This window comes from Akebia trifoliata, chromosome 16 (genome assembly GCF_017979445.1).
Source record: "Akebia trifoliata isolate Shusen 1 chromosome 16, ASM1797944v1, whole genome shotgun sequence".
Classification (NCBI taxonomy): domain Eukaryota; kingdom Viridiplantae; phylum Streptophyta; class Magnoliopsida; order Ranunculales; family Lardizabalaceae; genus Akebia; species Akebia trifoliata.
In genome coordinates, this window is record NC_141390.1 from 13,962,126 (window position 1) to 13,988,649 (window position 26,524).

A 26,524-nucleotide genomic window follows, 5' to 3' on the forward strand; every position below is an offset into this window, starting at 1 on the left:
CCATCTTCGATTTCTTATTTATGTTCTTGTTATTCACATGTTTCATGTTGTTCTTCTTCTACACACGCACAATGCCTCCTTTTAAAAGTCATTGGGGGAACATGACTAGGTTATACCTTAGAAGAAATAGAAGGTATTCCTTTCTTTTTTCTCTTCTCATAGCCTAAACACAATTGACAGGTCCTACTGAACAATATCTATTAAGGAACATAACTTGTTTTTTAGTGCTTCGGTAGGTTTCCATCGAAATGGTTTTGTAATGTTCGGTAGGAAATTATGTACAGTAGAATTGTAAAAAAACATCGAGTTATTTGATTCATAATCGTCACTTTTGAAGGTTTTAATGGTGATTTTTTCCACCTTCTTGGATAATTAAATGCAAAAAAAAATAAAAGAAAGATAAAAAAGAAGATTTTGAAAGAAAAAACCCATAAAACCTAATATCCATTGATTCAACCTCTTACAAACTCGAAAAGAGATGAGGTTGAAGAAGAAGAACAAGAAGATTGATAGAGAAAGAGATGTAGATAATAGAGAAGGACATAATGTAGAGATCGGCGTTTGCCGGGCGGGGTTGGTGCCTAACACCTTCCAATCCCGTAATGTAATCCCCAGACTTAGTATCTTTTGTAGATTAGTTGTTTTATTCGTTTCGAGTCAATGTTCAGTTCCTAGACTGTAATAACTAGATGGCGACTCCCAAACCTCAAAGGTCAAAAGCGGATTCGTGCACCCCGCAGATCGAGGGCGCTTTCAGATAGATGGAGAAGATGTGGTGGGTGTATGGAGAAGGGTAAAAACATAATTTTTTATTTAAAAAAATAAAAAAATAAAGTAAGAGCGGTGAGCTTATCTGGTGGGCGCGAGTAGAGGAGTCAATGGGTACCCATTTGACTAAAACTAAAATCTCCGTTTCTTGTTCTCTTTTTATTAGAACCGATTAGAGCTGGGTCTAAAATGGAATCAAATTGATAGGAATCGCAACCGTTAAGTTCTATCCAATGGGTACCCACAGGTGCTTGGAATCGATTTATTTTGTCACTTCTTTCCATCTTATCGATGATTTAATGTATTTTTTTATATTATTATTTCAAAATAAATATATGTTATGTAAAATTATTTAGTTTTTCATATAGATTATCGATTGGAACTTAAAATAAGTTATTATTCTAAAAATTTATTACTTTTAACTAAGTTAAATTTTTATTTTGAAAAAAGTAATTAATTTGTATTTATAATATAATTATATAATAAATTATAACTAATTTAATAATTTTGTTGATAATATATTAATTTTTGAAATAATTTTTTATTTATAATAATTTGAAATATATTTTTTTATTATTCAATTTTTGAAAATCGGAATTTGATGGGTACCTGTGATTTTTGGCCGTTTCGATTTCGATTTTGGTCCCATTTATTTTACGATTAGACGTGAAATCGATAAGAACCGAAATCTAACTAAATATAATGTTTCTGATTCTTAGCTCTTTAGTAACCGAACCGGAGCCGACCCGTTGACACTCCTAGGGGCGAGTAGCCTGTCCCTTGTTACTACGACGTTATGAGCAGAATGTGCTTTCTTCTCTGTCAAAAATCCCGAAGAAGCTAAGAACTCAAGTCTCAAACTCCCTTCGCCTGAGGGGGAAAAAAAAAAAAAAAATACATACGAAAATGCAGTTACCCAAGTGGAAACAATCAGAAACAGGCATCTCTCCAACCTCAAATCAAACCAAATCCAACAATCTCCAACAAACCTTCTTAAACATTCAAACCCACATCTCTGGTTTTCTTCATCACCTCTCCAATTCTCATCACCATCACCACCACAATTTCCCATTCTTTAACCCTAACCCATCTTCCCTAAAACCCCAAATCCAAATTTCCGTAGAAAATCTCATACACCAAGCGAAACATACTCTTCAAATGGGAATTTCTAGTTTTGGTTCTTGCTCATCTTCCAAAGAACCGGTTTGGGCTTGGCTTTCTTCCCAGAACGAACCGGTTCACCAGTTTGACCTTGCGATGTCTACTGAAGCCATTGAAGAGCGTCTTTCAGGTGTGCCAGTCTACACCCTTAGCAACTCTGTTGAAGAATTTGTGTTGGTTTCGGGTGTCTCCACTCGGAAATCTTTAGGGCTATTTTGTTTCAAGAAAGAAGATGCTGAATCCCTTCTTGAGCAGATGAAATCTATGGACCCTGGGATGCGTCGAGGATCGAAAGTCGTGGCTGTTGCTCTCAACAAGGTGATTTGTGAACATTTTTTGATAAATTTTTATTGGGTAATTTTGATTATTGAAAATTAGAGATACTCATGTGGAATAAAATGGATTTTTTGGGGAAAAATATAGGGCTTTTTTAGGTAAGAGGTTGAAGATAAGGGTATTTGGTAATTTTTTAAGTCTCACATGGAAGAGAGGTGTCAAGTGGGTATCTCTTATTTTTGCCAAACCTGGGGTATCTTATTCTAGTTTCATGAATTGGTTTGATTAGTTTTGCAAAGTGAATTCTAATAAGAGATGTGGGCATTGTCAGGTTTTCCAACTTAAGCTTGAAGGAGTTTCCTTTAGGTTCATACCCGATTCTTCTCAAATCATGCATGCACTAAAGGTAAGTGATTTCTCAGTTTAAGGAGTGATAATTATGATTTATTTACAAGAAAAAAGAATTATTAAAGTAGTTGTATTGAGGTGAGATTAGAAATTGTTATAGTGTATTCATGGTTTCAAATCTCTTTGGAGACTGAGATGACTCATTCGGTATCATTGACTAATGAGATGGTTTTACACCGCGTCTCAGCCTTCACATAATCTCGTTTGACAAACAAGATGATTTGGATGGTATTTTGAAAATCTTGGGGACGCGTCAGTAACACATGGTCGAGTCAACTGGAATTTTGTATTTAAAAATTTGTTTTTCTAGAATTTAAATATATGATTTTACGACTAAACATCTTCTAATCTACCTTATTTTGTAAAAATATATATAATAATTATTATTTTAATGTATATATGGGCAGCGTTCTGTAGACAACATTCTAGACAACGTTTTGTCTTATATGGCAAAACAGTTTCGAATGAGCTGATTTTTTGTGAGGATGATCTCTAGGATGAGTAGATCATCCTCAAATAAAATTAGTTGATTCTAAAATTTCCAACCCTATGAAAAGTGGTTACATACTAATGGTTAAAATGAACGGTCCACAATTCTTTAACTTGCAAACTAGGGCTATCAATTTCAGAACGGTCTGATTTTTTGCAAGGATGATCCCATCACCATAGAGATCATCCTCACAGAAAATCAGCTCATTCCGAAACGTTTTGCCCATATAAGACAAAACACATTGTCTAGAATGTTGTCTACAGACCTTGACCCTATCTCTCTCTCTCTCTCTATATATATATGGGAAGCATTTTGAGGCCCTAAAGAGAGCCAAACATAATGCCAAACATTTTTCAAAATAGAGGTTAGAAGTTTCGGAATGGGCTGATTTTTTGTGAGGATGATCTCTATGGTGAAGAGATCATCCTCACCAAAAATCAGCTCATTCTGAAACTTCTAACCCTAGTTTACAAGTTGAAGAATTGTGGACTCTCCGATTTTTGTAAACCACTTTTGATGGGGTTAGAAGTTTTGGAATGGGCTGGTTTTTGGTGGGGATGATCTCCTCGTCACAGAGATCATCCTCACAAAAAATCAGCCTATTTTGAAACTTCTAACCCATACATTGAAAGAAATGTTTGGCTCTCTCTAGGGCTTCCGAATGCCACCCTATATATATTAGGGTGGGGGGAGGGGCGTTCAAGGGACATAAGTAAACATATGTAAAGACAATCATTTTTCAAAATATGGGTTAGAAGTTTCGGATTGAGCTGATTTTTTGTGAGGATGATCTCTATGATGAGAAGCTCATCCTCATAAAAAATCAGCCCAATTTGAAACTTCTAAATCCATCAAAAGTGGTTTACAAATTATTGGTAAAAAATCGACGATCCACATTCTAAATCACTTTTGATGAGGTTGGAAGGTTCAGATTGGGCTGAGTTTTTGTGAGGATGATCTTCTCATCATAGAGATCATTCTCACAAAAAATCAGACTCAATCCGAAACTTCTAACCCATATTTTGGCCTGGGAGGAACTCTCTTAATGAAGGATGGCTGGGCATGGAAGTCCAGAATTCTGGCGGTGTTGTCATAGACGGCAAATCCAAGGTTAGTATGTTTTTTGGGATGTGGGGTTTGGGCACAGGGGCAGAGGGGAGTTTTCTTTATGTTCTGAAGAAAGAATCAGGAGTATCGTGGATTCTGTGGGCCTTTTTTCCCTACACTTCGCTTGGTGGCTTTAGTGGGGCGGGGCACAGGTAAGGTGCATGTTTGTCTGGCTGGAGTGAAAAATACCCGGAACTATTGAGTGGGGAAAAAGGATCCCTACATGAGTCTTTTAAGGAGAGGGGTAATCTGAGGCTTCTGCAAGGACAAGAGAGCAATTCGACAAAGCCAGTGGTGTTAGTGAGGTCAGAGATCGACTGCAACGAGTATCAGAACAATCTAAGGAATCTAACAGAGCAGATCTTATCTAATTTAGTGGAGGTTGGATTGAAAGTGGGGATGTCCATCAGAAACTAGGGTAAGGTATCTCAGTTATTGATTAATGTCGCCCTGAAAACTAGTGAGGGTGTTGAATTTTGTATGCAAAAGGTGGTGGGAAAATGCCTTTTTCAGGGGCTGTTCCCCCTGTTAGTTGAGAAATGGAGATGTCGCAGAAGGATAGATTCCAGTTTGAATTTTCCAGCTTAAAGATTATGAGACATTTATCGTGCTGTGATAATATGATCAAGGAGAGGAATAAGAGACTGAAAAAAGAAATTATTCAGCTTAAGAGATCGGTGGAGGACTTTCCAACCACAGTCACAAAAGGGAAGAGAGTCGGAAGGCGCTTAGTAGGTTTAAATGTTGATTAAAATCTTATCATGGAATGTTAGGGATTTGAATGTGGCCCTGAAAAGAGCAGCAATAAAAGCCATGTTACATTGTCATAAACCTCATTTAGTGGTCCTGCAAGAATCAAAGTTAGATAAGGTGGATGATAGGATGATTAAGGAGATTTGGGGAATTAATTCAGTTGGGTGGTGTACTCATCCGTCTTGGGGGGCTTTGGGTGGTATCATTGTTTTGTGGAACAGGAAGTCAGTAGTGGTGGAGGACAATCTTATTGAGGCCTTTTCGGTGTCAGTGTTATGCAGGTTGAGTGGAGAGGATTTTACCTGGGTTTTTTCAGGGGTGTATGGCACAACTCTAATGAGAGAGCGGAATCAATTTTGGGAAGAATTAGAGGATATCAAGGGACATTGGGACAAACCGTGGGTTATGGGGGGTGATTTCAATGTTATTCGTTTCTCGTTTGAGAAGAGTGGGGGGTCGAGAATCATTCCGAAGATGCCTAATTTCTCGGAGTTTGTTGACTGCAATGAGCTGCTTGATCTCTCGCTCTGTGGGGGAAGGTTTACGTGATCCAACAATCAGGAAAATCCAAAGCTAAGTAGATTGGACTGTTTTCTAGTCTCGTTGGATTGGGAAGAACATTTCGGGAGGCTTACTTAAGATAAATGGCCAAATCCAGTGTCAGATCATTCACCTATCTCTTTGGTGGCCAGGTCGTTGAGGAATCGGCCCACGCCATTTAGATTCAAGAATATGTGGTTATAATATCAAGGTTTTGGGGAGATGATTGCAGTTTGGTGGAATGAGCTCTCGTTTGAGGGCAGGCCAGGTAAAACGCTGAGGCTGGAATTGAAGGCTATCAAAGAAAAATTGAAAATCTAGAATAAGGAAACGTTTGTGGGTGATAGGAAAAGTGTTGCGCTTTTAGAATTACAAGATCTGGAAGGTAGAGAGGAGAGATGGGCCTTGAGAGTTGAGGAGAGGCTAAGACGTGTGAATATGAAAGTTGAGTGCCAAAGATTAGCTGTAATGGACGAGATATGTTGGAAACAGAAGTCGAGAGTTCGGTGGCTCAAGGAAGGGGACAAAAATACCTCGTTTTTCCATTATATGGCGAATTTTAATAGCCGGGTGAATTTCATTTCGAAGCTTAAAGTAAATGAAGTGTGGAAGGTAGGGGAGGAGGAGGTGTGCGAAGGGGTGGTGAATTTTTATAGGAATTTGTATACGGAGTATGTGGACAGGCCAACATTAGACTATTTACACTTTGATAACATATCCCTAGAGTAACAGAGGTGGCTTGAAAGACTGTTTGATGCAGATGAAGTGTGGGGAGTGGAGCGAGGTTTGGCAAGTGACAAGGCCCCGGGGCCAGATGGCTTCCCTCTAGGTTTCTTTAAAGCTTGTTGGGAGACAGTGAGGGAAGATGTGATGGTGATTATTGAGGACTTTTACAAGGATGGTTTCCTAGATCTGGGTTTTAATTGCCCTTTTCTTGCTTTGATTCCTAAGGTGTCGGGGACAGAAGATATCAGGGACCTGAGATCAATTAGCCTGGTGAGTTCGGTTTATAAAATCATTTCGAAAGTATTAGCATCCAGGCTTAGGACGGTGTTGGGAGATATCATTGGCCCAGCGCAAGGAGCTTTTGTTTCAGGGAGACAGATTTTGGATGGGATTCTTATAGCTAATGAATGTATTGACTCGCATAGAAAAGAGAAAATCCTGGGGTTTGTCTGCAAAGTTGATTTGGAGAAAGCTTATGACCATGTGAGTTGGAACTTGGTGAAATATTTGTTAAGGAGGATGGGGTTTGACAAAATTTGGGTTAGGTGGGTTATGAAGTGTATTTCAACGTCCACGTTTTCAATCTTGGTCAATGGATCTTCAACTGGGAATTTTAGAAGCCTGAGGGGTCTCCGCCAGGGAGATTCGTTGTCATCTTTTTTGTTTGTGATAGTTATGGAGGCTTTGGGGAAGGATGTTGTCCAAGGCAGTGGTAGAGGGGGTGTTTACTGGTGTTTCTACCAGGGTGGCTGGTCATGTGATTTCGCATCTTCAGTTTGCAGATGACACCTTAATATTTTTGGATTACTCCCCAAGTCAGTTAAGTGTCCTAAGTGGCATTCTTGGGTGTTTTGAGGCAATCTCTGGCATTCCGGTGAATCTTCGCAAAAGCAAGCTATTTGCGGTCAGTGAGGAGGTTGGAAGTTGCGGTGGCCTCGATTGGTTTTCAAACAGGGACACTTCCTTCAACATACCTGGGGCTTCCTTTGGGGATGAGCTATGCTAGTAAAGACATTTGGGAGTCGGTGATTGAAAGGATAAGAAAGAGACTTAGTACTTGGAAAGCGAAACTTTTAACGAAAGGAGGAAAGGTCACCCTTATCAAAAGTGCGTTGGTCAGCATTCCCATCTATACTTTGTTTCTTTTCTCATTGCCAAGATTCATGGAAGTACAACTAGAAAGAATCTGCTGCGACTTCCTGTGGCATGGTAAGGATGGTGTGAGAAAACATCATTGGGTGCGTTGGAGTAAGTTATGCTTGCCCAAGAAGAATTGGGGATTGGGTTTTCAAAAATTTGGTTCGATGAAATCGACTTTGTTGGGAAAGTGGCTTTGGAGGTTCAGTGAAGAGGGGGACAGTCTTTGGAGGAAAGTAATAGTGGATAATTATGGTGTAAATGAGAATGGTTGGGAAAGTGGTCTGGCAAAAGGGGCGTTGGGGTGTGGAGTGTGACAGGAAATCCTTAGAAGACTTCCGACAGTGAAGAGCAGAGAGAAATGCAAGGTTGGGAGTGGGACTAAGGTGAGGCTCTAGGAGGACTGGTGGTGTGGGAATGGTCCCCTTAAGGACTCGCTTTCGGATCTTTTAGACCTATCTTTGAAAAAAAATCAAGTAGTTTTTGCTTTCAAGAGTGTGGAAAATGGCGCGTTAAATTGGGATTTTGGTTTTAGAAGAACTTTCAATGATTGGGAGATGGATACACTAGAGAGGTTTATTGTTTTGGTGGAGAATAACTATGTGTAGAATTCTTCGGAAGACAGAAGAGTGTGGGTAGGGATTCGGGATGGGAAGTTCACGGTTAAGTCGTTGTATGATGGCATTACTCCAAGGAGTAATACGTTATTTCTGCACTCATTTGTCTGGGGTGGTAAGATACCTCCAAAGATATCGATTTTCCTTTGGTTGGTGGCTTTAGGGAGACTTGCAACTCTAGACTAATTGATTAGAAGAGGTTTTATTTATTCAAACCAGTGTTGTTTGTGTAGATCCCAGGCAGAATCGGTGGATCACTTATTCATCCACTGTCGGGTGGCTCATCATATATGGTCACATTTCTTGTCTTTGTTCGGGATAGTGGGTTGTTTTACTCGATCAGTTAAGTTGGTTTTGGATTCTTGGTTGGCATGGGGAGTATCATTCTCGTTTTCTAAACGTACTCTTTGGTTCTTGGCTCCTTTTGCTATTTGTTGGGGTATCTGGAAATACCGTAATCATTGCTTCTTTGAGGGGAAAGTCTTTACGATGGAAAGATTGATTTTTTCTGTTTTGGAGTTCATGTTTTCTTGAGTAAACTTTATAAGGAGTTCAAGGGGGTTTTCTTTGAAGACTTTGTCGCTCGTTGGGACAGGGTGTACGCGTTGCAGTGAGACTAGCTCGGGGATTAAGCTTTGGTTTTCATTTGTTTTGTTTTGTCGTTTTCTTGTCTTGTAGTTTCGTTTTGTCTTTGGGTTGGTCATCTCAACCACCCTGTTATTTGTTTTTGTTTTTTCTCAATAAATTATCTTTATCGATAAATTTTTTTTTTTTGAAAAATGATTGTTTTTACATATGTTATATATATATATATATATATATATATGTTCAGCACCCAACCATTTACCCAACAATTTGCCCAAAATGTTTTGTCCTACATGGGTTAGAAGTTTTGGAATGGGCTGATTTTTGGTGAGGATGATCTTCTATCTCTACGGTTAGAAGATCATCCTCACCAAAAATCAGCCCATTCCAAAACTTCTAACCCCATGTTTACAAGTTGAAAAATCGTGGACCGTCCATTTTTTGTAAACCATTTGTGATGGGGTTAGAAGTTTTGGAATGGGCTGATTTTTGGTGAGGATGATCTCTATGGTGTAGAGATCATCCTCACCAAACCGTAGAGATCATCCTCACCAAAAATCAGCCCATTCCAAAATTCTAACCCATGTAGGGCAAATTGTTGGGTAAATGGTTGGGTGCCGAACGGGACCCATATCTATATATATATATATATATATATATATTTTTTTTTTTTGATGAGTAAAAGTTTTATTGATGGGAGGACAAGGAGTCCTCAAAGGATACAAAGAAACAAAGAATGCGAAAAACAACGAAAGGCCAGAGCAACTAGAACAAAGCAACTACTCCCTAGTAAACCGAGTTAAATGGTTTATCTCGTCCGAAATGGGTTGACTCATCTGAAACAACTTGGTCTCATCCATGAACAAGAAGAGACGTCAAACTGAGATTTGAGACCATGATATTGATGTGAAATTGAAAACTTGATAATGGATTTAGTGGTATGGACTATGGAGATATTAACATGTTGGTATACCTAGGAGGTAACTGATATGGAAGTGGTTTTTGATCTCCATTTAATCTCTTCATGCATATACAAGTAAGGAATAGGGTGAGATTCCACTAACTATGTGTTTTTAAATGGATTGTATGTAATATGTATTGAGTATCATTATGTAACATCCCTACTTATTCTCCACGTAGAAGATAAATGTGAAGGATTGGGATGAAAAGAACTACCTATCGACCTTGACCACGGATTGAATTTCACTCCGAAGTGATTTGAGTCTCTCATCAAGAGTTTGTTTTTGCCTTCGAAGTTCCTTCATCTCTCTATTGTATTTGACTTGAATTTGCTTTAAATCCACTTCCAATCTCTTATCAATTGTTTGATGAACATTATCAAACCGAGCAGTAATTTCATCAAGTACATTACGTACTTCTCCGCATGTTCTTGTGCATCTTCCTTCAAAAGATCATGGCTCCTTGTACGCATTGCCATGATGAAGAACAAAAGAGTATAGCTCTGATACTAATTGATGTAGAGTAGCACACACAAACCTAGAGTTTATGTTAAAAATTAGGTTCTAGGGTGAAATCCCAAGAAGTAGGAGTAATGAATAATCTCTATGATGAGCAAAACAAACTAGAAACTTCAATCTAAGTTTGAAATTGATGGAAATCAATCACAAACAGTAAAATTAAGAACTAATATCGGGTTTTTATGCTCAAAAAGAAAAAAAAAAAAAACCAGATAAAGGGAAGAAAGGTCTCTTCTTTTTTCTTTTATTAATCAATCTTGAAAAAAACTAACTGCTGAATTTGTTTATTGGAGCTCCTCATATAGATAACTCATTCATAACAACTTAGAAACCTTCTAAAATACTAAAAAGTAACTTCCTAATTTATTTATAACATATTATTAACTTTCTAATCCAATTAGAACTCAATTTAGACCTAAAAACACTTCTAATTAACCCAAAGAATAAAAAGGAATTTGGAAAAGAATAGGCTCAATCCTAATAGCCTAGCTCGTTGTTTCTATTTTTTTTTAAAGAAACAAATGGGCTCAATCCTTTCTTCTTTAGAGTAACGAAAATGAAAGGTGTGTGGTGTGATACATGGCATCACCACAACCACATAATTTTTTATTATTAAAAACAGCCCCACTCCTTCTAATCCTAATTACACTATCACCCCTACTTTAATATAATTATACATGGACCCATAATTTTAAAAACTTAATCTATATTTGTACTTTAATTAATTAAAATAAAATATTTATTATCATTTTTTAATAATTTTTATTTTCAAGTCATTACATAATCATTGTTAATTTCCCACCCTTTGAAAGATACCTGGCTTTCCATGAGTCAAGCCTCTTCCTAACCCTCTCAACCATAGGCTCCCACATCGATGAGGATCTGAAAGCCACTCCCAAGGGGAAGCCCAAGTAAGAGCTAGGCAGAGAATTTACTTGGTACCCCAAAAAATCTGCCCAAGCCTTGATGTCAGGAACCTCTGCATAGCATAGAATTTTCTCTCTCTCAAATTAATAGGAAGGCCTGACAGTGCTTCAAACCAATAACAAAAGACTTGACTTTGGATAGTGTGGAATGGAAGACCAAGATTCGTTTAGCAGACCCCAAATCCTTTAGTTAGGTCTTTGATGATGATGGTGTACACTAATTTGCATATTTGCATTGAACTCTATGTTGTGAAATTGGTCTCTGTAAAAGGCTATCGTGATTGAACTCTGCCCCTGGAAAAATAATAATAATTATTAAAAAAAAACCAAGTGTTCTGTATAAAGTGTGATGCCTTGCATTTCTTTTTTATATATATTTATTTATAGGCAAATGCAGAATATAGTACTATGGTCGAATGACCAACAAAAACAAGAAGTGTTACAAAACACAACTAGAAAAGAACAAACTCACTTATACAAGTGTTATAGAACAAACCAGTCCCATTTCATTAAAAAATCATCAAAGAAGACTCCCCTAAGTTGATACCTTGCAATTGGCTGTTTTTGTTTCTATTTGAGGAAGTATTATGGTTTTTTCTGATTCCAACTCTTCCGCATTAGAAGTGGGAATTTGCCTTATTATCTTTTCCGTCTTTCTCTTTCTTTTCTTCTCTTTTAGTTTGGTCCTTCAATTGTTTTCATCCTTGACCACCAATGGGACCCTGATTACAAACATCTATCAACTTGTTTGAGTTGCACCATGTAAAAGCTAAATAAAGCCTAACTGATTCTTTAATTCTTTCTTCTTTCTACCTGAACTAACCAAATATAAAGAACTATCATAGTTTTGCCTACTTGGATTCCATGTAAGCCCTATTTATTGAATCTCTTCCTCAACTTGGCACTCAAATTCCTCAAACGAACTAGTCCTGTAAGACCTCTTTAGAATTTGGGCAAAAGTTCAATGCCTACCATTTTGCCCATATTCTTAGAAAAATGAAGTTCATTGAATGTCTAAAAACATGAAAGAATTCCTTAAATGCCCTTTATTGATTTAAAGAAGAGTTGGTGTGATTAGTGTTTTAAAGTTCCTAAGGCGTACTTGAGGTGTTTTGGGTTCTTGAGGAGAGGCCTCGATTAATTTAAAAAAAATTCCTAAAAAATATATAACAATTTAATTCATTAAAAATACAAAACTATAAAGTAATAAATGAACAAAAATAAAAACAAGTAAACAACTACAACTTTTCTATTACCTCCGCCTTTATTTAGTTCTTGACCACTTCCTCTAGGCATTACTAACAACCACCATCAATAATAGGAAGAATAAAATAGAAAAAGAGAATAAAACACAAAAACAAGAGAGAAATTATGAGATTTTGAAATGAAAAAAAGAAGCAGCAAAAACTTAATGAAAATGCACATAATAACTGCATACCTCAAAAACCTAATAATTCTTGATTTTATGCATTTATTTGACCACACTCTTTGTAAGAAACTTGTAGGAAGCAAGGGGAATCAAAATCGTAAGTATTGAGAGCTCAATGAACAAATATTTGTGTAGGGAGAAAATAGGGAGTTGAAAGAGAGATTTTGAGATTTTTCTACAAATCTTATGTTTCTTCACCTAAAAACACTCCTATTTATGAAGTTTTAGTAAATAAAAGACACTAGGAGAGGGGTATTTAAGTAAAAAAAAATAAAAATAAAAATAACCCACGATTTGGGTTTTTATTGTAGGTTTGAGGCTTAGGCCTCTTACGCCTTGAGGCGTACGCCTCATACAAGAGAGGCTTAAGTCTACGCCTCTCTTGGGGCGTACAAGCCTTTTAAAACACTTCCATTGTGTATTTGATAGGGACATACTTCTAGGGATTCCTTTGTCCTTCCAGTTGAGATATTTCACTTTTCCCTTTCTATTATGCTTATTTAGTTATTTTGGATCCAGTGATATTATGAGTCTTCTTGTATCTAGTTGAATATTGTTTTTATCTGATTAGCCTAGCCTAATGAAATTGATTTTCTGTCTGGTAAAAGTATATTTGATCAACTCAATGACAACACCAATGATGCATTTTTCCTTTCCAGAAGGGTGAAAGAACCCCCATCATTGTGTGAAATAGAATATGAAACCGTAAGCTCCCAAGTAGTGGGAGGAGACAAGGTCTCAAATTCAAAAGTTTCTTTGAGCCCATTTTCCTCAACTTTTTTTAATTTTTGATCATTTATTCTTTTCATGTTAATATTGCTTAATGCGGCCAATAAAAAATAAAAAAAATAAAAAAATATTATTGTTTAGGCCTGTTCAATTTAATGTGGATATGTTTTCTTGTCATGATTTTCATTATGCTTCTTTCTATAGGAGAAGCAAAAGGCCGGGTTTTCTGATGAGGGCTTCTCGGGGGTTCCAGTTTTCCAGGTTCTCATCTTAGTGCTACTTCATTTACAATTTGCAGCATCAATATAGCTTGATTTACCTAATACTTGTTAATGATGGGAGCTTACCTATGCTAAAGAATTTTACTTTACATAAAATATGGACCTCAAGACCCACCTGAATTAGGATTCAAGGAGTATCTTTTCACTTGTGGACCCCTTGTGTTATAGAACATATTCGTGAATTGGCTGGGGTTTTCAAGAGATTTATTTCAACATCATCCAACCTTTTTAAATTAGGCCTGCTAGGATCAAAGTGAAAAAGGACTCTTCTAATGTTGCTAGATCATCCTTATTATGGAGGTTTTGATTTGGCTGTTTTACTTGAGGTGGAATTGTGGTTATCACTGGGAGTAGGGACAAGCTGAGTCCGGAGTATTTGATCATCAATAACATCTTAATGACAAGGTTGAACATTGGTCAAAGGTCTTCGAAGCCTCATTCTACAAACATGTAAGGTAATTTTGGTACACAAAATGTTGAGGTTCCTCAATGTTTGAAGAACCATCTGTTCCTAGATGTTAGTTCCAATATTATGGGACCACAAAAGTCCAATCTCGTAGACCTTGGATTCTCATTTGGATACAAGAGATTGGTTTTGACTCTGGCATCTCGTTCTTCACTTCTGTGGGCTTCAATGAACTGGTTGTTCTGCAAAATATTTTTAATTCAAAATTGGCGAAGGCTGTGGATGAAGATGATTTGGTAGGTGTGGACATGTAGTTAGTCCATATGGAATGTTTCCCCTCTCATGGTTTTTTCATCTGATAACTCAGAAAAGAATAGTTCTTTGGGTTTTATAGGGGTGCCACGTGCATAAGCTAAGGCCCTGTTCCTCCCCTCAAAAGGGGTTCTTTTGTCCACCAGGGACATTGTTATTGATGCCCAAAGACTTTCAAAACAGATCCATTTTGTGGCCCCAAGTCGGTGGTGTTAGTCAATCTTCTGATGGTGTCTTATTCTCCAGGGGTGAAGTAAAGTATTGTTCAAATAGAGAATTTATTTTCGTTATTGCCACATTTTTTTATCCACTTTTCTTTACCCCTTATGTTGCTTTTGTATTTTTGGCAATTATCTGTTGTATACATTTCTTCTATTTTTTTCTCCAAGAATAATGGTATTTCAGGGTTTCGAGTTGGATGACCTTCCCACATCATACTCCTTAGAGGCCCATAAGGGAAGCTGGAATATCATCTTTTATGTGACATTCCAGTTAATATTACCTAATTTTGTGATTCTAGGTTTGTGGTTCAGTTGGTTGGAATGGATGCTAAATCTACTGAAGTTGAATTTTTTTACTTATTGTCTCATGATTCTTCAAATTCCATGGTGGATTATTTTAGTATGTGAGATTGTGAGAAACTGTGGGTGGTGACCCTATTCACCTTAACCTTTTGTTGTAGTAGTTTTTTGGGGTGGTTCTGTTTCATACAATGGGGTACCTTCTTTTGCAAATTCCATACGCTTTGCTGTTCCTATCATGGTTTATTGACGTAGTAGAAGTAAAAGGGTTGCTCAGGTGCCGAGGTAACCTAATGATTCCTTTTTAACATCCACAACATTGGGAAACTTTTCAATCTGTCTTCCTCAAGTGAAGAAGTGAACGTTCTAGTTCTTGTCTAATCCATCATTAGGGAAAATAGAAATAAAGGTGAAGTAGGACTGAGTCTCAGGTTGGGGATTGGCTAATCTTTGCCGAGTTGAACCAAGTAGTTTATTTTGCGATGAAAATTAGATAGCCAAATGTTTTAAAGTCCTTGGCCTCTAAAGCAACTCTTCAGAGTTCTAGTTTTGACGATTCCCTCTCTACTCTCTTCAACTACCACTATGTCATCTACTCATTTGCAAATAACATACACCAAGTTTAATGATCTTTAATATGATCACTTCATCTATACCTAGAGAAAACAAACTAAGACTCAAAGACGATTCCTGATGTAAATCTATTGTTACTCGGAGCTCATTTGTCTCCTTTTCATTTGTTCTCACACTAGTCACAGTCCCTTTGTCTAGTCCTTAATAATGCCAATATATCAAGTTAGGACTTTTATTTTCCTTTCTAATTATGGGTTTCTTTTTCACATATCACAAGCTGTTATTCCTTTTTTTTTTTGTGCATTACTGAACTCTGTCCCCTCTGCCACTTTGTTTTTGACTTTGGCTAAGCTGAGAGGCACAATTTTCTGACTAGGTATCTCTCCCATCAATTGGCCTATGTTGAAAGAAATTTACCCAAGTTGATTTTTCCTTTTTGTAGTGTGAACTTTTTGCAAGCTCTTGTGATCCAATTTTTTTTGACATGCAATAATTTTTTTTAATAAATAAAAATTTATTGATTAGAGGACAAGCAGTCCTCAAAAAGAAAAAAAGAAGGAACAAAGAAAAGAAAAGACAGCGAAACAAAAAACAAAGAGAAAAGAAAAGAAAGTACTCCCTAATTACATTTTTTCCATCTAAAAACAAAGTCCCCAAAAAGTAGACCCCTAAACTCAATGAATTGCTTGCACCAATGAAACAACCGACCAAGGATGTTGAAAATGATCTCTTGAAAAGTACTTTCCTTCCCATCGAATGTGTGTAGGTTCCTCTCTTTCTACAAACCCCGACAAATTGCAATGGGCAACAAATTCCAAATGATCCTCAACCTTCCAAAAACAGGAGAATTCCAACGAAACAAGAGGGAAACAAACAAACAATGATGACCACCATGAAACCTTGAACAAAGAGAGAAAATGAGATCAAACACCAAATGCAACATTGCAATGAATAAGAATATGCTTCACCGGCTCCCCGTTCACCTTTCACTTTGCACATACAACAATAGTCAACCAATACGAAGCCTTTACGTTTTAGAAGATCAACCATTGGAAGCCTATTTGGGGCTGCCAACCACATGAAAGAGACACTTTGGAAATGCACCTTAGAAGACCAAATGATTGAGGAAGGAAAACAAACCTCACGATTACCTTCAAGCAACTCAAAGAATGACTTGACAGAAAAATGACCATTACTACTATCTTTCCAAATCCGGCAATCCTCCCCGTCCAACAAAGGACCTGTGGATGCAAGCAAGTCCAAGATAGAAATCGCATCCTCTATTTCCCATTCATTCAGTCTTCTTCGTAAACTAAGATCCTAGGACTCTCCCCTCTCATTAGGCACCAAAAAGGTAGAGACAAGCATTCTTTTCCTCGTGCATAGAGTACATACCAGGGAAAAAAACTATAAAGGAGTCTCACTACACTAGCTATCTTCCCAAAAACGGATACGATTGCCTCTCCCCACCTGATACCTAATATGCTCATCCATCGCCCCTCCCAAATTCAATCTCTCTCCAAACATTGCAACTGAAAGGAAGCCTACTAGGCATACTGACCAAACCTAAAGGATCATCCCCGTATCTAGCTGAAATAATATTCTTCCATAGCTTTTCCCTTTCGATACTAAAACTCCAACACCACTTCCCCAACAAAGCTCTATTCACAGATCTGAACCTTCTAATACCAAGTCTCCCTAATTTCTTTGGCCGACACACAAGTTTCCTTGTGGAAGGAACTCAATGGTAGGATCTTTGAGGAGAAGGCCTTGAGCATTCCAGATTTTATTTTCAATGTATTAGGTGTCATTTTCTTGTGGTCAAAATTGTATGATGAGTTTAGAGGGGTGTTTTTTGCTGATTTTGTAGGGAGGTGGGAATTGATTTGTAGAATTACAAGAGAGTAGCGTCTATACTGTTTTTGGTTGATTGGCCATCTTGGTTGGTCTCTCTCTTCTCTTATTAATGAAATTGTTTACTTATCCAAAAAAAAGGGAGACCCAAGTATGAGCTAGGCAACAAGCTTACTTGACACCCCTTAAACTTAGCTCATGCCTCTATGTCAGGAACTTCACCCCGTGACCCACCGCCTCAAATTTATGGGAAGATCGAACACCGCCTCAAACCAACACAAGAGATCCTTAAGGAAACACACCTGACTGGTCTCTCATTAATAAAAGTCTAGATGCTTGGGTTACTAATTGGTGGAATACTAGGCAATCCGAAACTTTTTTGACTTATATTCAAGAAAGAACGTTCTAGAAAAATTCATAGGATTAGAAGAATTATTCCTTTTGGGTTCGCCTCGAGGAAGACTAGAGTGTCGTCAACAGTGCGAAACTTTCTGCCCAATCTCAGACACTCCAAAACCAGACAACGCACCCAATGATGTAGCTCGAATGAGCATCCTACCCAAAACTTCAACCACTATATTGAAAAGAAAGGGGGATAGTGGGTCGCCTTGTCTCAAATCTCTAGAGCTACTAAAAAAAATTGGCTGGACACCCGTTTACCAAGATAGAAAAAGTTGTGGACACATTTTCTCATCCAGTTTATCCATTTCTCATCAAAACCTGTATGGTCCAAAAGGTACCACAAAAAATTCCAACTGACATGATCATAAGTTTTTTCAATGTCCACTTTGCACACCAAACCCGTCTTGCCTGACCTTTTCCTAGATTCAATAAACTCATTTGCCATCGAGATTCCATTCAAAATTTGTCTGCCTTTAATGAACGTCATTTTCTCCATGCCAATAATCCCTAGGATAACCACTTTTAATCTCAGAGCCAGAACCTTTGCTAAAATCCTATAGGTGGCGTAACGAGACTAATAGGCCTGAAATCTCTCAACTCTTCTGCCCCAACTATCTTGGGAATCAACATAATAAACGTTGTATTTGACCCATGATCCAAAAAACAATCCTTAAAAAAGTCACTAATGGCCAAAATCAAATCCTCCTTTACTACCTCCCAACAAAACTTATAGAAACTCATCGTGAAACCATTGGGACTAGGCGCCTTATCATTTCACATACTAATTATTGCTGAGAACACCTCATCTTTGCCTATCGATCTTTCCAGCCAATCCTTATCACTTGAAGTAATGGACTCAAAGTCCGAACCATCCAAAAGAGGCCTCTCAAATTCCTTCAAATAGAGGTTTTAGTAGTAATCCACAATAAAACCCCTTATGCTTTTTTCATCCTCAAGTACTCTGTCCTCCACCAAAATTTTACCGATGAAATTACTTCTCGTGTGAGTTGGCAAAATAGTGAAAAAACTGTGTCACTGTCGCCTTTATCGGAAATAATCTAGTTATTATTTTAGCTCTAGTTGTTACTTTTTATTTAGCTTTTATTTATTTTTGGTTTGTAAGGGCACTTTGGTCTTTTTACCTTTTTACTAATCTACATAGAGACTTGACAATTATTCTTCTACAATTTTTCTTGGTATCAAAGCCTAAGAGGATCCATCGACAACCCCAGTTGGGATTTCTCCGTTTTTGGGCCTCTTGGAGCTTCACCGTTGCCACCTCCATCTCTTCTCTCCTATTCTCCTCCCATTCACCCTTTTAGACCTTTGCGACAAAAACCCTAGTAGAAGCCTTCGTTGGAGGCTCACCCCTTTGGGGGTTTTCCTTTTCTTTATTTTTTGCTCCCAATCGCATGTTGCGATAATACCTTTTCCATGCGATAGTTTTGGACTGTGCTACTGCTGGATGGAATGTGTAGCTGGCTGCAATAAGGTGTTGCGATAAGGGCTGGCTGCAATAAGGTGTTGCGATAAGGGCTGTGTTACCCTCCTCTATACTGTTGGCTGCTATATAGGTTGTTGTCTGTTATCTAGGTTGCTGTGTTGCAAGCTGTGATAGTACTGTTGGTATCCAGAGGTGCCACCTCATTTACTTTGTTTTTGCGACAAGGATAGTGTTGTGATAGGGTTGCTGATCCAACTGCTGGCTATTTTGACTGGATTGCAATTGGATTTAGCTGTTTTGTCTAAGTTGCAATAGGGCTACACATTCTTGCGACAGTGTGTGGCTGTTGGCTGCAATTTTTAATTTGTTTTGCTATTTGGACTGCTGTGGAGACTTGTGAGAGCAGCAGGATTGCTGTTTGACTGTGTGGACTGCTTGCGATAGGTCCGTTGGATCTTGTGAGGGTTGAAACAGCAGTAGGACTGCTTGTGAGGGCTTGGGAGACTTTACGACAGACTTGTTGATCTGCGACAGTAGTAGATTTGTTGTAGATTCCTGTTTAGACTGCTAAGAGACTTGCGTCAGCACTGCTGCCCTTTCTACCTATGGTTTCTTCTACCTTGGATTAATACTGCGGGAGATCTCCCTTCGGTCCAACGTTTTATTATTTTTAGTGCATTATGACGACAAATCAAGAAACCAAGGATTCCAACACAACTCTTGGGGCAAATTTATCAGTTCAGCGTATAACTAATGCCCTTCTAGATGGTCGGAATTTTTAGTCCTGGTCTCGGTTTGTGCGACTTTGTTTGGGTAGTAGAGGTAAATCTGGATGACTTTTGGGAATTGTTACTAAATCACCTTTCACTGATCCCAAATTTGAACAATGGGAGATCGATAACTGCACTATTCTTGGATGGCTATTCAATTCAATGGAGCATTGGATCTATACAATGCTTATGTATCACAAAACTATTTCGTCTTTGTGGTTAGCCCTCACTCAGACATATGCTCACGCTAGGAATGACTCGAGGATTTATGAGCTTTATCGAGACATTGCTTAGGTTACCCAAAGAGCACAGAGTGTAGTTGATTATTTTGGATTACTCTAGACCTGTTGGAAAAGCTCTCTCATTATGAGTCTATGGCTGAGCTAACTGCAAAAGCAGCCGGATTTGTGGTTAAGAGGATTGCTCGACAACAGATATATCAATTTCTCATGGGTTTACGTCTTAAGTTTGAAGCATTTCGAACCCAGATCCTTAATATCACTCCTTTACCTCTTTATTTGTGATATTTGCGACCATTGACAATGATGAGCGTTGTCGTCGTATTGTTTCATTCAAACTTAGGCACCTCGTATTTTCTCTGCTCCTGTTACAGATCAGATGGCTCTAGCAACCAATTCGAGTTTCTCCGACGTTCGGATTCCGGGATCAGGGAGTCGTGATCGTGGTAAAGGGAATGGCCTTACTTGCAGTCATTGTGGAAAAACTGGTTATGAGAAAGTCTGCTGCTTTCAGCTCTATCTGCATCTGATACCACGATTTTCGTCCACTTCATCTTTGGGACAGTATACTCCTCGTGTCGCTATAGTGGAGTCATCGTCGTCCATTCCTCTCACTGATCATCCTTTCTCACTTGGCACAATTGATTTGCAATAGCTACAGACTCAGATTGCCACTATTTTTCAGGATCAGATTTATGCTCACACTCACCCCTCTTCGACAGTGATACTACTCCTCAAAGTACATCCTCTGCTTTCCATTTCACTCGGTCTGGTTCTATTCCACTAACATGGGTTATTGATTCTAATGCTTTTAATCACATGACCGGTGAGTATAGTCATTTTACCTCTTAAACTTTTCCTACCACTCATAGGGAGTTTCGTCTTGCTGATGTATCTCTTACATCTATCCACAACAAGAGTACTATCCCCTTATCTTCTAAGATTTCACTAGATTCTGTATTTTATGTCCCTCATCTATCTCTTAATCTTATGTCTATGAGTAGTATTATTAGATCACTAAATTGCTCAGTTACTTTCTTTCCTACTCATTGCATTTTTCAGGACTTGACTTCGAAGAGGATTTTTGGCAAGGGGTGTGAGAGGGATGACCTATACTTATTTGGATCTCAGTCTACTGTTGTTCCGGTTTTTGTGTTTCCTTCCCCTGGGAGTCATACGTTTTCTTCTCAGACTCTAGATTTATGGTATGCTCGCTTAGGACATGCCAATTTTCAGCACTTACGTAATTTATTTACTATTTTAAAAATTGCTTATAGTGGACACAAATTTCAGTGCTTTGTGTGAACTTTCTAAACATACACGTACTTCTTATATTCCTCGTATGCATCGAGTTAATAAAATATTTGATTTAATTCATTCTGATGTGTGGGGACCTTTTCTTATTACTGCTTTTAATGGTTATAGATATTATGTTATATTTATTAATGATTATTCTCGTTGTATCTGGGTTTGTTTGATGCATTCTCGTTTTGAGGTGCTTCCTATTTTTGTCAATTTTTTTAAATGATTCAAACTCAGTACAATATTACTATTAAATCTCTTCGATTTGATAATGGGGGTGAATATCTCATCTTCATGAGCATGGTATGCTTCACCAATTGACTTGTCCTTATACTTCTGAGCAGAACGGGGTGGCGGAACATAAGAATCACCATCTCATGAACGTTGTTTGATGTCTTCTTCAAGGAATGCATGTTTCTAAGGTATATTGGAATATAGCAGTCCTCACTGCGGCTTATCTTATTAACCGCATCCCTAGTTGTACTTTAGAGAGACAAGTGCCTCTTTATGTTTTTTAACCTAATAGTATACTTTTTCCCATTACTCATTGAGTATTTGGGTGCACATGTTTTGTTCAAGACAGGACACCCAATCGTACCAAATTGGATGACAAATCTATTCGATGCATTTTCTTGGGTTACTCCTCTATGTCCAAAGGGTATCGGTGTTATGATTCAGTTTCTCACTGTGTCATACACTCTTGATTTTACTTTCTTTGAAATTCTTTCATACTTTCATGCCACATCGACTTTGCAGGACTCACTTACTTTGCAGGATTTGTCTCCCATTGTGCTGTCAGTTCCTATTTTTTCATCTTCGCCGACGATTAAGGTGTACTCTCGTTTCCCTTGCTCCCCTACACCCTTGCCAACCTCTTTTTTGGATTCAGGTATCTCATCTCCTACCTCCACACATATACCTGTTCTTATCCCTTCTATTTTTTATTCTCATTTACCTGGGGCCCTTCACAAAGGTAAGTAGGGGTGTATTACTGGTCATCCTATTGCTCAGTTTGTTTCCAATTAGGGTCTTTCTTCTTTTTATCAAGCCTACCTTGTAGCTACTGATTCTATTCGAACCCCTTGGTCTGTATCAGTGGCTTTGCAAGACCCTCAGTGAACTAAATATATGACTACTAAGATGGATGCTTTGCAGCAAAATAATACCTAGGAGCTTGTCATTCTCCCATTTGGGAAACGGATTGTTGGTTGTAAATGAGTTTTCACAGTGAAATACCTTATCGATGGTATTGTTGATCGGTATATGGCACGCTTAGTTGCTAAGGGGTTTACATAGACTCCAGGGAAAGATTTTGGTGCCATGTTTGCTCCTGTCGTCAAACTCTTTATTGTTCGACTTCTTGTCTCTCTAGCTGCGTGTAACTCATGGTCACTTCACCAACTTGATGTGAAGAATGCCTTTTTGAATGGTGATTTGATTGAGGTTATTTATATGAACCCTCCTCTAGGGTTTCGTTTTCAAGGGGAGTATTCTGGGAAGGTATGCCGTCTTCTTAAGTCCCTATATGGCCTGAAGTAGTCCCCGCGAGCCTGGTTTCAACGGTTTTCTAAAGTTATTTTATCTATGGAGTTTTCTAGATGTCACTCAGATTATACTTGCTTTGCTCGTCGAGGTGTGGATGGTCGTTTCACCATTGTTTTGGTCTATGTAGATGACATTATTGTGAGTGGAGATGATGCACAGTGGATTGACAAAGTTAAGGTGTTATTGGGTCCTGTTTTTGAGGTTAAGGATTTGGGTGCACTCAATTACTTCTTGGGGATAGAAGTGGCTCGCTCTCGCTAAGGTATTTCGCTCTCTCAGGGTAAATACACATTGGATCTTCTTCAAGACATTGGGATGCTTGGTTGTCGTCCTATTTCTTCACCTATGGATCATAATTATCATCTTAATGCTGACTCTGGTGATCTTTTATCAGACCCTTCATCTTATTAGAGATTTGTAGGTCGTTTGATTTATCTGACTAATACTAGACCGGATTTGTCCTTTTTGGTTAGTGTGGTCAGTCAATTCATGCATACTCCGCATACTTATCACGTTGATCCCATTTATCGTAGCTTTTGCTACTTGAAGTCGCGTCCTGGTCTTGGATTTTTCTACTCTTCCACTGCTATCGTATTTGTCTTGTTTTATAGATGCTGATTATGTTGGTTCTCTCACAGATAGGAGATCTACCTTTGGTTTTTGTATTTTTTATGGTGATAGCCTTATCTTGTGGAAAAATAAGAAATAAAATGTGATTTCTCGCTTTTCTACTGAATCTGAGTATCGTGCTATGGCTCTTGGCACATGTGAGCTAATTTGGCTTCGTACTTTGCTAGCAAAGTTGGGATTTCCTGTCTTAGGTTCTTCTACTTTATTTTGTGACAACAAGTTTGCTATTATGGTGGCTTCTGATTCAGTCCTTCATGAAAGAACTAAGCATATTGAGGTTGATATTCACTTTCTCAGGGAGAAAGTTCGATCTGGTGATCTTCAGATAATCTTCGTACCTTCTTCAGATCAGTTTACTGACATGCTTACGAAGTCTATTGGTCCGTTTATCACTAATTCTCATCTTGTCAAGCTGGGTTTAGTAGATATATTTGCATCAGCTTGAGGGGGAGTATCGGAAATAATCTAGTTATTATTTTAGCTCTAGTTATTACTTTTTATTTAGCTTTTATTTCTTTCTGGTTTGTAAGGGCACTTTGGTCTTTTTACCTTTTTACTAATATAAATTCCTGCCAAACTCTCACATAGAGATTTGACAATTATTCTTTAACCACCTCACCTTAGACTTTTGTTTCCAACAGATTTCTCCTAGAAAGACCATTTTTTGAAATTCGGATTTCAAATTGAGGCGATTAACTTTAGGTTTCTTGAGCTCCAAATGGAAAATCTCCCTTTGTGTCTGAATGGTTAAGTATTCTCTAGAGTCTAGACAATCATGTCCCTTTTCTCAATTGTGTAACCATGGTCATCTAGGTAAAATGCTGATGTCACACCAAATCTAATCTGAAATATTGTCCAATCCCAAATGAAACAAGACACCTTTAAGTTCTTTTTTCTTATATATATTCTAACCCATGCGACTTTATAATGATGTGGATGTGGGTCTGTTTGACGTTATTGTTCATCAGTGGCATTCTTTGAGACAATTTTCTCACTTCTAGTTATGTGCATCGGAAGAATGCATAATCTGTCAGCAATTTTAACAAGGTTTAAAAATGATCAAATATTTTGTAGTGTTTCCTATGCACTTGATTTTTGAATAGTCAATTTTGTTTTTCAAGATGGGTTCCCTTTGCATCCCAACTGTGACTAGAGCAATGTCTTTCCTTTTTAGAATTAGAATGTTTTTGGACAGATTTTATTGCCACACCAACTTTTGCTAACTCCACCCAATTCACATGTAAACCACCAAAGAATTAGCCCACATCTTGGGGTGGCGCTACTAAAAGTTGGTGTGGCAATAGAAGCTCTCTATTCTTATTAGTACACACCTCATCTTGGTTGTGGTGCACATCTAATTCATACTCCTCACCTATGGTTGTCAAGCCATCAAATAATTTCGATCCCAAGGTTTTCATGATTGAAGGTGTTGTCAAGACATCTTCGAAATGGTGTTATCAAAAGCATTGTTTTCAGACACTGAGACTTCAGGCAAGGTGCTTGATAGGCCAATGCCTCGAGGTTTAAAGCATAAGCCTCACAATCATTATATTCTTAAATAAATGATACAAGATATAAAATAACTAATATTAAATAATAGAAAAATTAGGATGGCAACCACATATTCCCAATTATCAAATACACAAAATGAATTCTATGTACTAATCCGTTACAATAAATAATAATATGAGACATTATTATTTTATATTTAATAGTTGAATACTTTGAAGTTTCTACAATAAATAACTATTTTATGTTTGTTGTAAAATATAACAAAATATATTTTAAATAACTTCTTTTATATAATATTAAATACTACCAAAACTTATTTATAAATCAAATCAACTTAAAAAGAGATGAAAAATATTTGTTTAAAGAAGAAAGAAAAATAGAAAATAAATGTGAGACGTAAGCCTTAACTGCTTTTATGTTTCTACCTTATGCCTTAGGGTGTTTTTAATGAGCCTCATAGCAAGGCGTGCCAACATTGATCAAAATTATTGTCAAAACATCTGGTTGTGGTGCATACCTTATTGATCAGTAGCACACACACCTTATATTGGTTATGGAGGAAGCTGTGGTAAATTCCCAGATGATGGATGGAGAGCTGTTCAATAAATTTGATTTTGTGGCTTGTAATTATGAATTTTCTGATCATACTATCCTTGGCATTTTTTCAGTTTAGTTTCCTTATGATTATTCTATTGTTCATACTCTTCAGTTCTCACGTGAATTTCTTTCATATTTCTCAAACCTTGGTCTTGAACTTTGTGCATTCAGTCACAAAGCTTGATCTTGAAAAGCCAGAACAAGCGATATCGTCCAGTTTTCTTTAGAAAGGTTAGCCAAGCAAACTAATCTCTGATATGCTAGTTTTGTTATTCTTTCTGGCACTCACAAGTAAATTATTTCCTCCTTATGTGCATATATTTCAAGGAGGACCTAGAGAACTCGCTATCAAGAGCTTCCCAACAACAAAATCGATTAAATCCTGCCTTAAGACAAGGAGACATTCAGGTGTGTATCTTCATTGCCCCTCAACTCTGTTTTTGAGGTGAAGTGAGAATTGCTCTGACACCAGGTTTTGATACCCTTTTGTAGGTTTCTGTTCTTGAGGAAATAATTAAAGGGCTTAAGGTAAAAGTGTTTTCATGAAATGATTTCTTTCATGTATTGAAAGATGTTTTGCTGACTGAATATTATTCCTTTCAGGAGAGTAACACTTCGAAGTGGGATGATGTTGTTTTCATCCCTCCTGGTTTTGATGTTTCAATTGGTGGTCTTCAGTCAGGGAAACGGACTGCAACTGGATAGGCATCGGTTGACATGGACTGTTTCTCATCATTAAGCTCATTCAAACACTTTCTTTGAAGGATCGTTTAACATAATCTCCACACAAAAGTTGGGAGGAATAGGACTCACACTAGACAAATTCTATGTAGGACATGCAATACTTTTCTTCTAGAACTTAGGAGGTTACTTCATGCATGTAAATCGATCACCAGCTCAGTCGAATGGTTTTTTGAAAATGTATTGATGTAGCAAACTGCATTAAACTTGTGGTTTCTTGGATTTACATTGTTTGTTGCATTCGCAAATGAGATTTTTTGAGATA

The 26,524-nt window shown here is 37.7% G+C and overlaps 1 protein-coding gene across 2 annotated transcripts; it reads left to right on the forward strand.

Moving 5' to 3' along the window:
* Window positions 1-1,478: 1,478 nt before the first annotated feature.
* TIC22-III (Tic22-like family protein) lies at window positions 1,479-26,524 on the forward strand. Of its 2 annotated transcripts, XM_086427346.1 has the most exons (7): window positions 1,482-2,247; window positions 2,537-2,611; window positions 13,335-13,391; window positions 25,690-25,749; window positions 25,846-25,926; window positions 26,011-26,046; window positions 26,122-26,524. In XM_086427346.1, the coding sequence occupies exons 1-7, from the start codon at window positions 1,675-1,677 to the stop codon at window positions 26,221-26,223; spliced, it is 984 nt and encodes a 327-aa protein (XP_086283472.1). In that variant the 5' UTR covers window positions 1,482-1,674; the 3' UTR covers window positions 26,224-26,524. The 2 variants fall into 2 exon arrangements, with proteins under 2 accessions (XP_086283473.1, XP_086283472.1); XM_086427347.1 differs by lacking the exon at window positions 13,335-13,391 and having other exon boundaries at window positions 1,479-2,247.

Bases quoted from the DNA above. Each gene is read 5' to 3' on its own strand.
- TIC22-III (XM_086427346.1), top strand. From the start codon at position 1,675: ATGCAGTTACCCAAGTGGAAACAATCAGAAACAGGCATCTCTCCAACC. The intron at 25,750-25,845 runs GTTAGCCAAGCA...ATATATTTCAAG, and splicing joins GTCCAGTTTTCTTTAGAAAG to GAGGACCTAGAGAACTCGCT. The intron at 26,047-26,121 runs GTAAAAGTGTTT...TATTCCTTTCAG, and splicing joins AAATAATTAAAGGGCTTAAG to GAGAGTAACACTTCGAAGTG.